This window comes from Oreochromis niloticus, linkage group LG11 (genome assembly GCF_001858045.2).
Source record: "Oreochromis niloticus isolate F11D_XX linkage group LG11, O_niloticus_UMD_NMBU, whole genome shotgun sequence".
In the NCBI taxonomy this organism is placed as follows: Eukaryota; Metazoa; Chordata; class Actinopteri; order Cichliformes; family Cichlidae; genus Oreochromis; species Oreochromis niloticus.
In genome coordinates, this window is record NC_031976.2 from 8,426,554 (window position 1) to 8,446,494 (window position 19,941).

General features: G+C 39.1%; 1 protein-coding gene across 7 annotated transcripts in view; it reads left to right on the forward strand.

The window, feature by feature from the left end:
- LOC100697778 (metastasis suppressor protein 1) overlaps positions 1–19,941 on the forward strand; it is a 47,978-nt gene that overhangs the window by 11,858 nt on the left and 16,179 nt on the right. For all 7 annotated transcript variants that reach the window (XM_025911380.1, XM_025911378.1, XM_025911376.1 and 4 more), the window contains one exon: positions 19,506–19,590. In XM_025911380.1, coding sequence (XP_025767165.1) covers positions 19,506–19,590 — 85 coding nt within the window. The remainder of the gene's footprint in view (positions 1–19,505; positions 19,591–19,941) is intronic.

Genomic DNA, 19,941 nt, shown 5'->3' on the forward strand with positions numbered 1-19,941 from the left:
TAAAAAACTTCAACGATTCTTCGACTGAAGGAGCATCTTCACAAAAGAGGTGAAGACGAGCATGTGCAGTAAACATCCCACTGAATTATTGTGGAGATCAGGGTCGCTGGCAATAAAAAGCTGTAAAACAGTGATCGCCTTTGACAGCTCTCTGAGTTCCAGTACTAAAAGGAAAACACCTTTTTCACAGAATCTAACCCTTTTCTAATATTTTCCTTGGAAAGTAGATTTTTCTTTACCAACTCTGGCTTCTCTCGTATATTTTTGTTCCTCATGCGATAAGTCAGTTGCTTTATCAGATTAGAATGTAGCCATATGGTTTCTTGATTACTGCTGACAGGGTGTAGCTGGAGTAGCTCTCTCAGGCCTGTTTAGTGGCTAAATAAATAAAATGTTTGCTACAAATTACATTCAGACACTATTTTACGCTTATTCCCTTGAGATCTTATTGATATTGAAGTGCATTAATCCCACTGAGGCAACTTTTAGATTGAAGAAATTGTGTAAAATCTCAGTAGTGCTTTGTAGCCTTGCTGTAATTGTTTCAAGCAAAACACATTGGTCTTTTAAAACAACCCCCCGGTGTTAGCATTAGTAAATACTCATTGCATGAGCTAATCATTGTGGTTTAATAAAACTCTTCAGCCAAGTTTTGGATGTAGTCCAGCGAAAGTCTGTAGCAATATAATTATTAGCTGTTGCTAGATGTTTCTGTAGAAGTGTGATTTATAGTGTTTGAATTCAGTGATGAGGACCAGATGTATTGATAAAGATTAGCAGAAGAGAAAAAGCATGCGAACCTCGAGCATTACGCCAGTTTCTGTAATACATGGACCAAGCTAAAGACACACATGTATTACCAAAATAAACTCAAAAGTTTATTGTCTACAGTTGTTAAGGTCTAAGCTTACTGGTTTATTAGTTGAATACAATCAAGTAACTCGAATGTCAAGTGGATAAAGTTTAATAAAAGTAACAAAGATTGACTTTAGTTTTAGGGCAAAGCATTTCTTATCCTAAGGTAGACAATAAATTACTCCTTAAGCTTCTGGACATTTTCTGTGCTGTTGGAAAAACCAACATCAGCACTGCAGACCAGACCAAACCAAACCATCAGCTGAAAGATTCAACATATGCCAGGACAGATAAGGATGTTGGATTTCTTTTGTCTCTGATTGTTAAACCTACTTATCTGCATTAAAGCATTCATCTGTGTGGTGATACAAACACATAATCAGTGAGACATAAGAAACAAATAAAGGTAGAAGACAGAAAACCTAAATCTGTAGCTACCCTGGATTGCATTGGTTTCAGTGTCGATTATATTTAAACAAGATTCATCAAGTGATGCTAGTCATGTTCAGGCATTGCTCTTTAGGAAGCTTTTTTCTTCACTGTTGACTTCACTCTTTCATTTATTCTTCACACGCGCGCACGCATGCACGCATCTACAGAGCCGTTCTGGCCTTGAAGCAGTGTGACAGTGTTTGTGCTAATAGGTATAATGGTTCCATTTGATTTAAACTCATGTGAAAACGTTAATGATTAAACATGTTTTGAACATGTCCTCCTGTGCCCTAGAGACTGGCAAACAAGCTGACACTAAGAGGTGTCTGTGAATGAAGGAAAAAGAGTGACCTTCTTGTAGTTAGTTATTAAATTAGATTCCAGTTGACGGTGCTATGATTTGATTACACAGATACTCATAACAACCCTGGACAGGCTTGGTTTGCTTCCAAAATGGAAACGATATACAACCCTAATTCCAAAAAGAGCTGGCACAAAAAATGTAAATAAAAACAGAACGCAGTGATTTGCAAATCTCATAAACCTGTAATATATTCACAATACAACATAAAAACATGTCAAATTTCTAAATTGAGGGAATTTATCATTACAGTACAAATGAGGTCATTTATTTGCAAATTGTGTCTGTCATCATTTACATTTAAAACAGTGCTCTAGCTTTTTTGGAATTGGGAATTTCGTATTGATTTTTTTCAAGATTTGGAGTTAACCTTATGACGTTTCCTTTTTTTTTTTTTTTTTTTTTTTTTTTTTTTTTTTTTTTTTTATATTTCTGAACAAGGTGCTGGGCGTTAGATGAAAAACAAGCTGACATAGTGTTTTGCACAACTTTAGCTTTCCATGGAGACGACACAAGGCAATCTGGAGTGTCTATTTCCTGACTCCAAAAACTTGAAACAGTAGCGGTCATTGGTGAAGAAGGAGACAAAGCCCTATTGAATCCCTGAAGAGAGAGAGAGGGAGAGATAACAGGGGCACGAGAACAGACAAAAACAGCTTTTCTGGAGAATAATCCTTTCTCTTGTTTCATCAAGCGACAGTCCATTTTCCATGTAGATCTTCTTTCCCTCTGTTTAGTATCAAATTATAGGTGCATCATTGTTTCCTCTTTTACAGAAAGATCCTGTGTGTCTGTATCTGTTTCTGTGTGCCTGTGGTCTTTTTTTAGCTTGTTTGTGTGTACATGTATATCTGTGTTACTTTCCTCAAGGCAGCTGCAGTGAAACAGCTGACGGCATCCGGCCTACACAGAGAGATGATCTCACTGTATGCAACAATTGAGACACAAAGAGCTAAAGTTACAATTAATAATATAAAGAGATGTTTACACTTTATAAGAACTGCATATTGTTGGAATAAGACTATATTGCTCTTTTTTTTGTAGTTCTGTATAGGTGCTCCACTACTCCACGTTTTGACAAGCCTATAACTAAATACGTGCAATCTGTTGAGCGGTCTCTTCAATGAACCTCTTGTCTCGCAGCAGTCTCCAGCATCACTGTGTTGGACTGCATATGGCGACAGCAGTCCTTGTACAAGCGTGCAGCCTCAGTAAGTTTGGCATGACTGCAGTTCAATGCGATGGAGTGTCTGTCTGTGGGGTGAGGCAATCTCTGGAGAGACAGCCCAGTGACATCAAGGACAGCAAACTGGCCAGACAGGAAGGAGGCCGACTTATTAGCAATCACAAAATTTTCAAAATAAGATGAGCAACGATATTTGTCATCGAGTAAAGTGATGAGAGGTAGTCCTTTTCTTTTGGACAAAAACAGTAAAGATAATAATAGATAGTATAAAAGATGGATGTAGCCACCATGACATCACTGATTAGTTAGTGAAGCCTCAAGCTGTTTTTTGTTTTTTTTCTCATCGCCATCTTGGTGTTTTGAAATCAGATGTGCCAAACAAGGAGTGGATATGATTGTGAAACCGAGGACTCCACAAGTTCATTGACAACTTATTATCCAATGAGCACACGCTAGATAGTCCTCCTTTCTGACTTGTGCAATGCCCATCGATTACAAAATAAAGTTAATGTTTTATTCAATGAAACTAGTGATTAAGCCCATTAAGTTACCAGGAAAGTATTTACTGAGGTCTATACATTTTGTCTGTCTTTTTATTATATCTGTTATTTGGACCATATTAGCAGTTTGTCCAAATAAGGTCTGTGTGGGAAACAGTGCACTTGTCTCTCACACCTAATTTCCCCAGAAGAGTTCACAGTAATAAAAATAATCCATTCAGTTTCACAAGCAGGTTGGCAGGTGTTAGGATTCTGTCTCTACTTGTAGAGTGTGTACATATCCAGTGTGCTCTTTAAGTGTGTGTCTGCATGTGGATGTGAGCCTGTGCACATACAGTGTGCTAATCCCCGTGACTCTGTCAGCAGCTCTGATGTTGAGTCTGTTTGGACACGTTTGAGTCAGTGGAGATGAAATAGACACCTGCCACAAAGCTTACTTGTAGAAGCCTGTTGGATCAGTTATAACCTAAAAAGATTAGTTAGCAACTTTTTTTAAATAGCTTATAATTACTTTAATCCTCCTGTGATCTATATCAAATACATAATCAACATAAATGTTCCATGAAAACATTTTTTAAGGCTCTAACCCTAAAGGCCAGATATTTTATTGTGCTCCCATGGTGTAATATTAGTTAGCTGTTATTAAAAGGATAAATCTCATGCATATCCTGTCTGTTGACATCCATCTTAGCTGTCACTTGCAGTAATTACAGGCATGCAGTGGAGGAAAAACAAAACATCAACCGAACACATACACCAGTAGACTGACTGGAAGCCTCCCAGCTTTACAAAGCTTCTGTGATTCTTAGACTCTCCTTAGACATAGAAGTCTAAAGTATCCAGAGAATAAAAGTGTCTAGTATGAATATTGTTGTCAACACTTAGGTTACAGGAGTTTTACCAACAATAATACCAGTGCTTTTAATTCTACAACATTAAGACTACCAATGGTGAGGTGACTGACACTGATCATCTACATAGATTGCAGTGTTTTGCAGGGAAACGTCAGGTCTAGGTATTTGTGTGGATGTTACTGACTCCTCACCCTCTCTAATTGCAAAAGCATTCTTATCCAGAACAATGCGCCACTGCTAGTAAAAACTGCTAGATAGCAGCTCTAGGAATATGACTAAGACAAAGAGCTCCCTAAATCTGAATCCAGCTGATTGTTCGCAGGATGTGCTGGAATTAACCCAGACCCCACCTAAAACCCTCAAAACCCAAAGAATCTACAGCCACGAACCAAAACCCATCCCCAGAGGTTCTGTGTCTGTGTCCCCATGGGCAAGAGCTGTTTCGGCAGAACAAAGGGGACCTTCAAAACACACATCAGTCGTGGCTTTAATGTTGTGGCCGATCTGTATGTATTTGACAGCTTGCTTCTGGTTGTCACAGAGTGGCTGTGCTACATCTTTCTGACCTCTTTACACTGCCTTGTATAACCTCTCCCATTAACAGCAGCTCTGCCCCTCCTTATGGAATAGCTTAGCTCCACTGAGACCTTTGTGTGCCAACAATGAGTTCAGCATCCCAAAATAACTCGTAGCCTAGAGGAGTGTATTTTCTTCCATGTTAACTATCAGTGGTCACTGCTCATGTTTTTAAATAATAAAGCTGTGAAAGTGAAACTTCAAAAAACAACACACAACTGACACACCCCAAATCAGCAGATATTATATAAATTGTTGTACTTGGCACTTCTGCTAATTCGAGGCAGAAACTGTCACATCTGCTGCTTTTTAGCCCTGTCACCAGTAAGTGTGGGCTTTTACGCTGGATGAGAGGTTCAAGTGAAGCACAATAAATACATGTACAGTCTCAAGATCTCAAATTTCTGCACCATTTACTCATAAAATGCAATTGGATTTTTATCCAGGTCCTAATAAATAAAGCACAAGTAGTTACTCTTAACATGCACGATCTGAACACAGGCTCGAAAAAGTATGGAAGCCTGTGTCCTAACATCTTCCCCAAAAAGCTACCTTGAAGCAGGTGTTCCAATTGAAGAGAGGAGATTGGAGGTGTGGCTCGTAGAGGTGCTCCTCCCTGTAATTAAAGGCAAATGATGTTTGTGTGAAAGGTTTCAGAAGCATTTCTAAAGAACTTAGTACTCATCAGTCAAAAATAAGAGGCAGCACGATGTTTGGATGATAAAAGGTGCCGCACACAAACATCCTGAGAGCCCTTCTCTACCTCAGGTGTTGCGTGTCTTGCCATCAAAAAGTTAATAATGAATTCAATATTGTATCACAAGTTTTGGAAGGGAGTAATTAATGACCTCAACAGGAGCACATGATTATAGGTGTGTATGTGCCTGTAGGCATTTGCATGCAAGTCTGTGTGAGTCTATGTACATACATATGCATGCTCCAGTTGTTTCTCAATGAGGCTTCTGTTCTGCATTTTTCAGTCTTTTTGTTTTTTTACTGTGAGTGACACTGTACCATGTAATTACTGGGAACTGACTTACACCCAGCTTCTTTTAATTAAAGCAAAAAGCATTCGAGTTGACATAAACATTTTTGCTTTAACTTCTCAAACACTCACTGATTTCTAAACCCACATTGGAATGCTCTGCGTACAAGACCTGATGTAATTCTCAATATATTTTGCTCATTTCTCTAAGCACGCTTTGTGTGTGCTGCTGTGGACAGGCGTCCATACAACTCTATTTAAAAAAAAAAAAAAAAAAAAAAAAAAAAAAAAAAATCTGGGCCTTTCCTCTTTGCCCCTTTTCTGTTCATGTCTTGGCCTCCATAACAGAGCAGCCTTAGATCCCAAACTAACCCACTGTCTCAATGCCCTTTCTGAGAGGGTTCTGTTCTCTTTTCCAGTTTCAGTCCAAGGCTGGCTCTGGCTATGTACATTTCCTGTCTTCTGTCCAGCGCAGACCAATATCTCATCCCTTGGATGAGCTTTGTGCTGCAAGCTTACAAAAATGCAAGAAAAGTTTTCTAACATATTTAGTTACAGCCTTCTGCTTTGCATAAAGTATATATACGTCAACATTACAAGTTCAGAGTTGTCCAGTCGCCCTTGTCATACAGTTAAGGGACAGGAACGTGAGCGAGTGTATGTTTTTTTTTTTTCCTTAGAAAAAAGTCACATGAGAAAGAATAGGTACGTTTCAGAGAAGCGAATAGAGTATCAGAGAATCATCTGTGCACTTGCCTATGCACGCATACAGTGTGTGTCCACACAAGTGTTTGTGGGTGTTAGCGCTGTTTGCTCTCTGTTTTTGTTTAAACATAAACCCGGTTAGACCAGTGAGCTTCGGATTTAAAACATCTGACATGCATGCAAAGCCAAATTCAAAACACACTTCTCTGGCAAATGCACCTCAGTGCTGTTTATCTCCGAAGTGCTGAAATCATTATTTATTAAGTTAGCTGCCAAATTGATATTTTTCTACCGATGGAAAAGATACACTGCAGGAGTTATCCTATGTTTGTTTTTTCCCGTCTCTCTCTCTAATCTTACGTCATACAGCAGATGTCATGGGGTAGAAAAATAAATACAGCAAACAGTAATCTAAATTTCTGGGGAAACAAAAATGGAGTCAATTAATCAATTTGGGAACCTGCTGGCTATTTTCTGATGACATAGCCTCTGTGGACAGAAGCCAGTGGTTTGGGGGTGCACTGTACCCAGCTGATATCCAGTACAAGACTTTGCAAATCATTGTCAGACAATAGCCGATTGTTTCTAAATTATATTTAGGCAGCATTTGTGTTCCCTCTTCTGCTCACCACATGGACTGTTAACCTGGATGCAACCAAGGTGAACTCAAATGTGATTGATCAGTATTCAATCAATTGCCCTGCCAATGGGAACTAGAAGGTTTCCAGTAGCAAAAGTATTCTTCCTTGACTACAGATCACACATTTCTATCTGCAGATATCGGCTCAAATAGATTAGGACTCAGTTTGTCTTAAATTTGGCTGTTTGTTTGTCTTATTGTTGGTTAAAGTGATACTTGCACAGCTGACACTGGGGGCTGTTTTAAGTCTTTTCTGGTTTCTGTCATTATCCAAGACAGAAGACAGCAGTGAAGAATGGGCTTCCTGTTTAACCCCAGTAGTTATAAAAAACAGTGATATTAGCTGATATTGTCTCACTGTTCACCTCGTTTCTATAAAGTGTGAGGAAAGCATTGATCTGATCTTGGTCTGTTTATGCTCTGTGTATGAGTGCCAGTTTCTGTCAAACTCATGTTTTGTAAGTGTTTTATTTGCATATATGCCGCACGTGTGAGCGTGTGTGTACACTAATTTGTTTTCTTCTAGGAAACTATGTACATTTGTAGTTTTGTGACTAGCTTACAATTGCAGAGGTGCGTCGTGGCTGCGTGTGCTAATTTTAGGTTTCTCTTCTTAATGCACTTTTTAACACAAGGCCACGTCCCAGCAGCTAAGCTTGGGCCCAACAAAGTTCACCTTTGTTCCCTGCAGCACACACATAAATACACTCGTTCATATCGGCGGGGAAGTTGCGACTGAGAGAATTTCCCTCTGTGGTCTCAGTTGGCCCAAATATCAGTCAGGAAGAAAACTTGGTCTCATTTTCTCTCGTTTAAATCTCTAACCTTACCCCTGACTATGTCCAGGCTGTCAAGGGAAAGTGTACCCACACTCACCTTTGACAGCAACACTAAGCCATTTTCTGTTTAGCTTTAGTGGCTTTATCTGCCAGTGATCATTCCTTCAAGGACAGAGAGAAAGATGCAGGAGTGCAGAGGCAGCACAGAGAAATCTACAATGTAATGGGAAAAATGTGCTTGTGTGTTCAGACTTTACAGTTTTTAATGTATCATACTTGAGAATGAAGTTAAACAGCTTCATATTTGCATAAAATGACGCACACGCACAGTGGGATACCGTGTCAGCTTGTTGCTGTGTGAGGGCAGCTGGGCCATCTGTTGCAGCATTAACATTAAAGGTGAACTTGAACAAAGTGTCACCTCATTCAGCTCTCCCAAGTCACTGAAAGCATTTTTTTCTTTAGGTATATTTGATTTAAATATGACATTTTCTATATATAGTCATTTAACACTATGGTTTTTCTGCTGTAAACTCTTCAAAACTAGCTTGTCATACAGCATTCTTTTGATGTGATTAACAATTGTGAAGTTAACCTTTCCCTTGCAGGGTAGCCCCTTAAACGGGCCTCTCAGTTTTCTGTTTCCATTGCTCTGTAGGATCCACCAAACTCAAAAGAATGACCATTTACGATTCGTTGTTCCTGTCAAAACTGACAAAAATGACAGGAACAATGTCACTTTGGTTATTTTGATGCTTTTGTGTCAGCTCATATAGCAGATTTTCTGGTGCTTGCTGGTTTTCTTCTTACTTAAATGCCATTTATTCGTAATCCAGTCAGCACTGAGTCCAGACCAGTGATTCTTCAGGGCCATTTAAAGCTTGAACAGAGGTAGTTCCTGTGCTAGCAACAGTTCTTATGTGTAAACTGCATGTGTGAGGGAGTATTTCTACTGTACTTGTCGACTGAGGGATATATTCTGCTTAAGTTCAGTCCATTCAAGTTACTCAGTAAGCAGGCAGATTCAGTAATCTCTTTGACTTGTTCCCTCTTAGATTCTTCATAAAAGACTGAATGAATGATGCACTTGTGTGAAGTGTGGCTACTTGTGCGGGTGGAGGGATGTGGAGTGATACTGGGGAGGACAAAGTCCCCTCACTAACCCTTTGACTTTATGGGGGTCTCTTACACATACACAAACACACACACATGTACATGCAGAGGCTCACACACATGGTAGATGTAATCTGGTGGTCATTACTGCAAACAAGGCAGTGTTGTGTTGCACTGCCAAACAGTACACTCTCTCTGGCGCGTCTCTGGTTTAAATTATCACCAGTATCGCACAGACTAGCGGCCTCTCAGCTTCTCCCCCTACAGGGAAACAAGAGGTCAGTGTCACATTCACATACTGAGTGCAGACGGTGAAAAACCAAACATTGCAGATATTTTTCATATGTTGTGTTTCCTGTTTGGTTTTAAGTGAGAGGGAAGTTTACTTCTTTGCTTTGTGAAGTTGCTGTCTTGTTAGCAACTTTGTTAATGAAAACTGTTTTAGGGCGGTGCTCATCAGAAACCAAAGTTTCCCCATGTTTGTAGGTCACGATCAGTGAAGGTCTTTCCATTGTTGAAGATAAAAGTCTATTTTCTTACACACTTACTTAATGTATACCTTTTCTTGTAGGATTTTTTTTCAAACGTGTGTCTACAAAGTCTTAATTACTGTCGTAAACCTTCTCCACCCTCTTAGTTGAATTACCTGTTTTCTCTCTATGATTTATACACATACATGTTGTAACAAAGTTTTCTCTTAATCATTTTTTAGGGTGTAATTATTATTCTTTAATTGCTGCGATACAAGATGATGATGATAATGATCATTTGCATTGATAATAATTTGACTTATAGCTGGTACACATACACATTCGCCACACTGCGATCTGAACTTTTGACTTTGTTTGTCTTGAGCACAAGACAAACATGATTCAGATGAGTCATGAGTTTATTGAGAAACTGACGTGGAAATATGAAACTGTTTGTTGTAAATGATTAACTGTGGCATCAGACTTTTTGCACGTTCCAAATGGACACAGGCACCCTGCAGCGCATGTGTGTTTTAACATTGCCTTTCATTGAGTCATATATTGTTTCGTTTTTTTTAAGCTACAGTTGCTATTGCTTCTCAGTGCTGCATACATGAATAGAGAGCCAACCGTTCAACCAAAACAACCAGTGAATTTAGTTCATTGGTCGATCCTGGTAAATCCTGTCTGTCTATCTGTCTGTGGAATGTGTGTCAGACCAGAAAGGAAGATTAGAGAAAAAAGTGGGGCACCAAAGCCCAGAAAAGCTCAAGAGTGGGCTCTAGGGTAATCTATTCTCTCTCTTTCACTGTCTCTCTGTCTGTTTCTATTTGTTTCTCTCGTTTTCTCTCTCTCTGGGGCTATTCCATGCTTAAACCCACTCAATGGTGGCTTAAACTGCAGCAGGCGTGTTGCTGCTGTTTACCTGTTACATATGTCTTTTTTTTGTGCCTTTTATGTATGTTAGGTATTTGCACAATATTTGATGATTGCTAATGGGGCAGAAATGTATTAATTGTGTTGATTTTTGCTATTCAAGCATACCAGGCAATTACCCAGTGTTTGGCATGGGACTGTAGATTCATTTTTAGCTAAACTGGCATAAATATTTAATGCGATTCCCCTTTGACTTTTCGAAACCTCATGCATCATTCAACTTAAAAACTAGAAATTATCTAATTCACAGTGGTTTCCTTTTAAACTTTAAATATGATTTAATGATAAAAAGTTAAATAAAAGCAATAAAAGGTTTTCTACATAGAAGCCAGTTTGGTTGCCTTGCACCAACTTGCATTGGCTTTTCAACCCACGGTTCCTGAGCAGAAGTCCTACTGCAGCAACACTTTTATTGAACACACTAACAACATGTAATACTTGCTGCTATTGTGCGAGTGACCCAATGACTGGTGACGTTTAGGCTTCAAAGATAAGTAAAAGCACACTAATCTGTGGAGTAGTGTAACAGAAGGCAAAATAAGGGCAACATTGCAAAACAAAATGTTCCACAGAAATCATTTAATCTCCCCCTCAAGAGAGTCAAGACATTTGCAATAATACACAAACTGCCTTCTCATCTTATTGTACTTTCTCATGGGATAGTCTCTCTTTCTCTTTGAGTGTTTGTTTTGGTCTTAACTCTGACCACTCGCTGAACTAGCCAGCTGCTTACTGACTGGATTAACTCAGGCACAGTGTTAACATTATTATACTGCTATCACAGAGACATCAGAGACGAGTGGGAGTCGAGGCCTTAGACTGTATAGAGAAACAAACATGGCACAGAGAGATTGGAGTGAACTGTGAACAACAAGATCATTGAGATAAAAGATTAAACATGGAATGCAGTGGAATAAATAGCCGATGTTTCCATTGCAATCTGCAGCTGAAACCGAAATGTGACGTTATGACATCTCTTGCTGTAAGAGTACAGGTTGCAAGTTGATATATCTGCATATCAAGTCTAAAGACAGTAGAGAGTTTCTATCAAGGGATCTTTGGATCTTTGTACTACAACTACTACCACTGTCCTCCTTTTTTTTTCTTGAAACTGAAATTTTTATGGCAGTGCTCTGTTAGGCATGTACTAAAGCCATTCTCATTAAGTTCATGTTTGGGGTGCTGTTTTGCTTCATTGTGGTATCAAGTGAAACATCTGCTCATCTGGATCGAAGTCAGTTAGCTGGGTCATCCACCCTTAAACATTCCACTGCTTGGGCATAAAGCACTTAGCTATACTTGTGTGTTTAGGTCCTAAAAATAAGTAGTCTTCTATTCTGTGTACTTTGAAAGTAACCAGCACAAACTGAAATACTTTAAAAACTATTAATAGGGCTAATAATGTATTTTTATAAACTCACCGAACATGTATTTGACAATGGGTAGGAGCGTTGTTTCATACACAAATAAGGACTGGATTTGCAACAATTGTTGAAGATTAGAAATACTCCACGTAGCACGCCGCAGTCGGAAAAGTGAAAGGAGAAGGGATGGTGTAGGCAAGAGCTATGCTTTCTTGTTATCTTAATTGGTTCCCATCCATTGCTTTAGCATCCATTCATAAAGCAGCACTGTGAGGCAGAAACAGTGAAAGGGGAGACTAACAGGGGAAGAAGGTGGGGATACAGTAGCTTTGTGGTATTCAAATGAAAAGAGACACTGAATTTGTCAGCTGTCTCATCGTGTTTAGCTACAGCTTCAAGACCTCATTAGCAGAACTGCAATAAGGTGGCATACTGTCACATTCACATCACTTTTCTTTGTCATCTGTACTCTGCTTTTGTCTCATCTTTAACCTGGGCTGTCTTCACCTCTTCACATTCAACGGTGTGATACTGAAAACTCTACATATATCCCTATCCTGACATCCATTTCCTTTTCAGCTCTCCTCCTTTTTCTACTGGAATTTTAAACAAGATGTAGTAGTAGTAGTAGTAAGGCTGCAGCACTACAGGGGCATACTAAAACACTCACTCATATTAGCCTCGGTTCTGTTTAGTATACAAAATTTTAAAAGTCCAAATACATCACCCAACGCCAAAACATTTTGCTATCTTTGGTTTAAATTTCGTTGCTGACAATGATGTGGCAGAATAGAAGGAATGCGTGCAGAAAGGCGATGAAAAGAGAAAAAGAGGACAAATGAGTGGGAAGAAAAGAAGGTGGGGAAAACATGATCTGGGCAGAAAGAAGAGAAAAAAAGAACCACGTAAGGAGATTAACAAAATATAGCCTTCAGGAGAGAAGAGCAACATAAAGGAGAGAAAGGTAATGCATTACTATTCAGAATGCATTTCACTGCATTGCAGTGGTGGACTGACACACATTCAGTTTATTCTAAAGGATACTTAATATCCTGAATAGCTTTGTAGACATAGAGGTCAAGCTCCAGATGTTTTTCTGCCTCATTTCACTAAAGTGCATTAAACAATGGTGTTGTTAGTTTTTCTCTAGTTAATAATATGTGCTGAATTACCCTCCTTTTTTCCCTAATCCCCTCCTGTCAGCTTATTTATTCTTTTTTTTCAATGAACATGGTGCTCGTAGTTCAAACTCTTTGTTGCTGGGTAAATCCTTTAATAGTCAACTGTAAGGTGGTGGTAATAGGTTCAGGGATTAAGTGTGGAAAACTTGTTATACATGTACCAGTGTTGATATACCCTGTCAGCATATTTTACTGTGAATGTTTTAATCTCTTTTTAATGCTAGAAGCAACAATATTTATATCATTAAAAATCCAGAAAGCCAACACTTGGCTGACTGTCTATCCAAAGTGAATTGGCATTCATAATTTTCAAAGGGTGACACAGCTCTACAGTAGAGTCCAGGAAATGAATACATTGATAATGCAGTCACTATAGCTTTAACTGTGTCTGAAAATTGCCCTAATTTCTCCCCATCTTCTTTTCTTCCTTCTTCCTCTTCTGCCTTTTTTCCTTATCCAGTCTTTGCATGACAGCTGTTTGGAGATGTAATCAGAAAGTCCCGGGTTTTTTCTGTGTCAGCACGGGTCACACTGAAGCAGGTGCGTGCGTTTGCTCGCCCGCACGCTGCATGTGTTGGTGCCCATTGAGGTTAGACTTGCTGACGGTATAGGGTGTGTTTGTGCGTGTACGTGGGTGCGTGGGTAGGCAGTGTAAGACTGTCTGTCAGCAGCTATTGATGAATGAAGAGTTGAGCCAAGCAGGGCAGGCTAACTAAGAGAAAAGGCTATTATAAGCCCTCAAGCTTAACTCTGATTTATATCCATGCACCACACCTTAATTAATTGCTATACTTAGATTTATTAAGATAATCTTTAGATGAATCAGTTAATTAAATTAATTAAATCACCTTTTTTAGACCTCCCCTATTTCCTACATTTATTGAAGCCCATCAGAACTAGCCACTTAGTTTTACTCTTCTAGAAATGTGTAATTGGGCACTAATAGTACCAGACTGACAGAGTAGTTAAATCAGTGAATGAAATCCTAGCTTCTATCTGTCCTGTGTGGGTGGCTCCATCTGGGCTTGCCAACTGCTCAGCTAGGGCTGTGTGTGCATGTGTCTACGGATTCATTTCTTTCTTAGCCTGTACAATATTGTTAAAGTAGTAGCTTTAAACTAAATCACTGACACTTTGTAACACTGTTTTCCTCTTTAGGTAAATACTAAAATGAGTTGTTCTCTATGGTAATGAGAACATGGTAGTTCTGTTTCTGCTACCGTAAATGAGTAGAAAATGGTGATTTGACTAAATGTCCCCTGTAAATGTGGCCTACTTTACATTAAGGTTGTCAGAGCAGTTTAAAAAGTCATGAATGAAACAGATAAATATAGGTTGGTTTCAGTAGTATTGTATAATCTTCTAAATAAACTGGTGTTGCATAATGATTCTGAAATAAATGACATCACTTATGTTGTGGTGTGAAAAACACCAGCTATGTGAGATTTAGGTGGCTCAGTGTGGATGTTTAGTCTCCGGTTCTTTAATTACCTCGTGAATAGATCACCCTACCTCTGTCCAGCTGGAAGTGTGTGTGTGTGTGTGTGTGTGTGTGTGTGTGTGTGTGTGTGTGTGACCAGCTGTACAGTCTCCAGTCTCTTATCAGCGTAACCACTGCCCCGTAGTTAACAGCAGCCATCTGGTGCCCATGCACAGAGTTGGTTTTAGCTAACCAACCTCTCATCCACATGTCAGTACTACATGCTCTTTCCTTCCTCACTTTCCCCTTTCCTTTTTTGGTTCACCGCTCTTTTTATCCTTCATGTTTTAAATGAATAAATAGAGGCTTTTTTAACATTTACTTCATTGACTTTTCCCTCACCCCCTCCATTTCTCTCCCTCCCTCAATTTTCTCATCATCATTTCTAAAGAAAAGCTGGTATAAGTTTCAAAATATGATTATTTATTATTTTTTTGTATGTTGTAGTTATTGTAACTATTATATACACAATTTATCCATCACAGAAATGTTTAAACACATGCTTAACATCCATCCGTTTTCCTCTGCTTATCCCGTTCAAGGTTGCAGGGGTGCTGAGCCTATCCTAGATACCAGGGGTACACCCTGGACAGGTCCCCAGTCTGACACAGGGCTAAAAGGGCTATTTAGAATCTCGAGATAGCATTCCCTGTATGCATGTATGTCATCATTATAAACAAGAAACATAATGCTTAACATATAAGTTAATATTTAGTATGTATTGTATTATTCTGTAGGTGTAAACTGCAGGCTTATAGCCGAGAAGCATTCGGTATCATTTTGGTTCCTGCATTATTGATACCTTGGCGATCGATGATTTCAGATTGCATCAGATTGTTTCATAATCCACGAGCAACCTGAGAGTTTGTTGTATAACTACAGAGAAAGAGGAATGTTTGCCCTCCATCTTTACACAGCCTGCTGCCTTTCAGACAGTTGCCTCATAGGTTTATCTAACAGGTCACTTTATTCAAAGATTAGCCAATCAAAAACAAACAGTCAACGCTCACTCCACGATGTAATAACAACTAAAAACACTTTAAACTGATGGGTGTCTTTTACAGTATGTTTCCAGTCCATTTAGACACAAACCCTTGAGTGCTCCAGCGCTTTGAAGTCTTGTCTTTCTAATGCAGTCTGACAAAGTGCAAAAACACACATGCACACACTCTCTCTGTGTCAGCACAGTATGACATTCCAAGGAACAGTCTGGAAGGGGGTTGAGGACAGACACAGACTTGGCAACTCGGCATCTAATTGCCACACTATCTCTCTCTCTCTCACTCAGAGCGAAAACTGTCACAAATGTCCTCGCAGACTCTCTGCGGGCTGGCTCACACGAAAGCTGAAATATCAGAAACCATGAGACAAAACTTTGAGATTCTTAAAATTTGAAAATTACTCATTGAGGGGAAAAATGTTTGTTTTTAAGTTAATCAACAACAAGAACGTGTTTTTAATAAAGTGCAGCATGAAGATGTTTCATTCGCTTCATGCTGTTTGGTTTTTTTTTGTTGTTGTTGTTGATTGGGAAGGCTTTTCTTTTTTTCTTTTTTTTTTCTTTTTTTTTAATGGCTAACCAAACCATGCACAACCAAAATATTGTGAAATGCTGAAATATTCTGCGGCTACATTTGCTCCTTTTTTCTCACCAAAGAATGAAGCCTATAGTTTCTCTGACTGGTTAAGTTGGTGGTGCAGGGATAATTACAAGCCTCTGAAAACAAGCTTGTCAGAGAGCAGCTATTTCTACTGACAGCCAGCTATGCCACTATACACACACACACACACAGACACACAGAAGTGGTATGGCCTGGTATTGACGCAGTTGAAGTTTGTTTTTTTTTGTGTGCGTCTGTCGCAGACAACTGGAGCTGCCAGTGCAGCTATTTCTATCCAGGGGTCAATCATTGCTAGACAGAGCAGACTATATGTAGTGTGTAAGCAGCCATTTTATCCTGAGAGAATGCAGGGAAAATCAGCCTGACACTTGTCCGTGTATGTAATGCGTGAGTGATTAATGCTAATGTGCATATGTGTCATATGTTAGAAACCCCTATTATACTACTGGGGCACCAAATCAAATTGTTGTAGGCGCCGATAATACAGATGCATATTGTATACAGTTTCCTTGGTAACTAGGAGGCAAGGCAGGGGCCACACTGACTGGCTACCTGCTGTGATAGTGGTAGGAAGACAAGTTTCTCCCTTAGTATTGCAGATTTTTGGGGTTAACCCCATGCTTTTGGCATGATTACAACTACTCCAACAAATATAGGATTTTTAAGACCAATACCTTACTGATACCAATAGTTGGTGATTAAAAATATTCTTTTGTTTATTTCAGATTTTAACGATTTAATTTTGTTATGTGCAGTTTTTACTGGGCCCTTACTAAGATAACATGACAACACTGTTTAAAATAATAAAATAATTGTTTTAGTGTCACACCAAGTTGAGGATTACTCATTGAGGCTCTGCCCGACTTGTTGTTCTTGTGGCGTTGCCAACAAGTCGTAGAATGCCTTCTGGCTGACAAACTATGCAACATCAACACTCATAGCCCAGAAAAAGATGTTTATCCCGTCTCTTCTTTACCTTTTAATCATAAATGCTGATTTCAGTAGTTAATATCAGGCTCTAACGGCAGCGGTCTGTTCATCTTTAGTTGCAAGTCCTGATTTTGGTTATCTTATTTGCCTCATTGAATCCAATAACAGTGGGTGAGGTTGTGGCAAAGGACTAATCAACTGAAACCAAACTCTTCAATCATCAGCATGGGCTGCAACTGCACAAAGGTACCTTTTATAATGAGAAACTAACCACCCAGTTTTTGGCTGTGGCCTCTATGGCACTGTGGCATCTATCAGCCACACCCTCTAGAATAACAAGCACACATAGTAAGGGAGAGCTGGGCAGATTGATAGATATGATGGCTAAACAAGTCGACGCAGGAATAAATGAGCATTATGATATTGGATGACAAAAAGGTCTTTCATGGCACGTAAAAGCCACATCCTCTGCAATAACAAGCACATGAAGAGGATGAATAAATGAATGGATAGAGGGTAAAATTTGGTTAGGACTGAGTTCAGTGGGACAGTGAATTATACCAAGTCGAAAGGTTAGATGATGATTTACAGTCCAGAGTAGCGTAATAATAATGACCTAGTATTTCTGTCCAGCTTTCTGCAGTCTAAAACATAACAGCGTGAAAACATGTCTTTGTAGAAGAATGTGACAAAAGGCAGATTGTCTGACTGTGGCTTCAAACCCCCCACAAACCACACATGTGATGGTGGCACTGAGATATTTTGTCACTCTAGTGCACTTACAAAAACATTTGTTGCTTAGTGAACGAAAGAACTTTGCTGATAGTGCTGATACCATCCCACACTCTTTAAGTTGCTGATTCACACACTTTTCATCCTGCTTTATTGTTCAGCATTATTAATAATTGAGTTTAGACACTAAATTAATCAGTAAGATAAGATAAGATAACCTTTATTAGTCCCACACGTGGGAAATTTGTTTTGTCACAGCAGGAAGTGGACAGTGCAAAAGTTATGAAGCAAAAATTAGAATAAAATAAAATAAGAATAAATACAGTACACAACTGTACAGAATAGAATAAAATAAAATACTATATACAGTAGAATAAAATAGAATAAAATATACAATGAGATAAAAATAGAGTACAAATGCTATATACAATTGAGATATACAGTAGTTCCACAGGAGAAGAATTTTGGGCCCAGCATTTTCCCACCCTGGCTTAATCTGAGATACACACTTCACACCAGATAGCACAAGATGCTGACAAGCCTGAAATGCACTTGGTAAAATTTCCAAATTGTCTTTATCAGATTATAGCTGTAGGATTTCTCTCTTTCTATTTTGTGTTACTGTCGGAGAGCTCGTGTTTTGTGCAGGGTTTAAGAGTCAAAGACAATTCTGTAAATGTGTGAGTGAGTGACAGCTCTGCGTGCGTCTCTGCATGCGGTAAGGACTGCGCTGACAGCAGAATGGCTTGCTCTGTTGGAGGGGATTCACACTTCACATCAGATTATCACAGTCTCGCACACAAAACCCGTGCTCACATAGACAGTATCACGATAACTTTGCACGATTTCATACAGGGTCTTTCTGCCCCTTACTTCCCTCTGTCACGCACACACCAACATAGACATATTCGCAGTAGTCCCACGGAGAAAGCGGCTAGTCATACCGAGCAGCCAGACAATAGCTCTGTCAATCAGCGTCAGGGCCCTGCTTAGCTGTCCAGCCTGAAGACTTCTGGTGGACAGCCCTAAAGGAATCTTATATTAGCCGCGAGGACATTTACCCCTGAATACATGTGTATAAATATATATATATATACACACAGTATGTGCATTTGGTAGCTCAGTTTTGACAGTTTTATGGGGAAGTGTAGATAGAGAGTAGGTCAGGAAGGCCAGTGAGCTGCAGTCAGTGGAGTTCATTTGCATCTTTTCACAATAATTAGGACATTAGAATTTATCTGTTTTAAAGACCCATGACTGCCTTTTTCCCTTTTTTTGTTTTTGCTCTGTGCTAAACGTTTTCTCCTGTTACTCATATAATTGGAGGTCCTGCTAAATGGTCCAGCTGCAGCTCTGATATAATTATAATATGACTCAATCTCAAGCAAATTATTGCAAATATAACTTTTGGATGGCAGTTCGTGTGACATGGTTAATATCAAAAACAGTCTTGTTGGCTAACGGGAATAAGACACAGATGGATTTTTTTCTGTTTCACAGGCATTAGTGTGCCTAAGTCTAAACTGGAAAAAAATGTTTGTTACTAATAAGAATTCAAATATCAGCAAACATCATTCCCTTTCTTCATTTTCTTGCTTCGGTCCCAGTCATTTGTCAGCTCTCATAAAATTAAACTGGTGGGAGGAAGAGGTGGTTAGAACACTGCTGATGCAGTTTGTGCATTAGTTTCATTAGGTAAATGTCTCAGGTTTGTTCACTGGCATGAACATTTTTCACAATTAACATGATTTATTAACAAAATAACATGTTTTTTTTTTCTTTTTTCTTCTTTGCTGTCTTTCAGGTGGCACAAGAGACATTGGATCAGCATTGACCCGGATGTGTATGAGACATCGCAGCATAGAGGCTAAACTCAAACAGTTCTCCGCGTAAGGAATATTATAGTACTGTATATTACTGTGCTGCTTCACCCTTCCTTACTTATTTTTTAACCATAGTGCTATTCAATTGTATCAGCCACTCTCAATTGCTGTTTTGAGATTAGATTCAAAACTTGCAACTTGCAAAGGTAGATTCTTTTTTCTGTTTTTTTTCCTCTTGCACTAGTTCCTATATTATTAACTCACAGTTAGTGACCCACGCTGCCCTCCATGCTGTGCAGCTCTAATAAAACGGTTTGTAATTCAGTTGTTTCCACACCGTGCCCGCCATGTTTTGACATGTCATGTGTGTGGGGGTGAAATTGCCGTGTCGGGGAATGCTGGGAAAGAGACTATTCG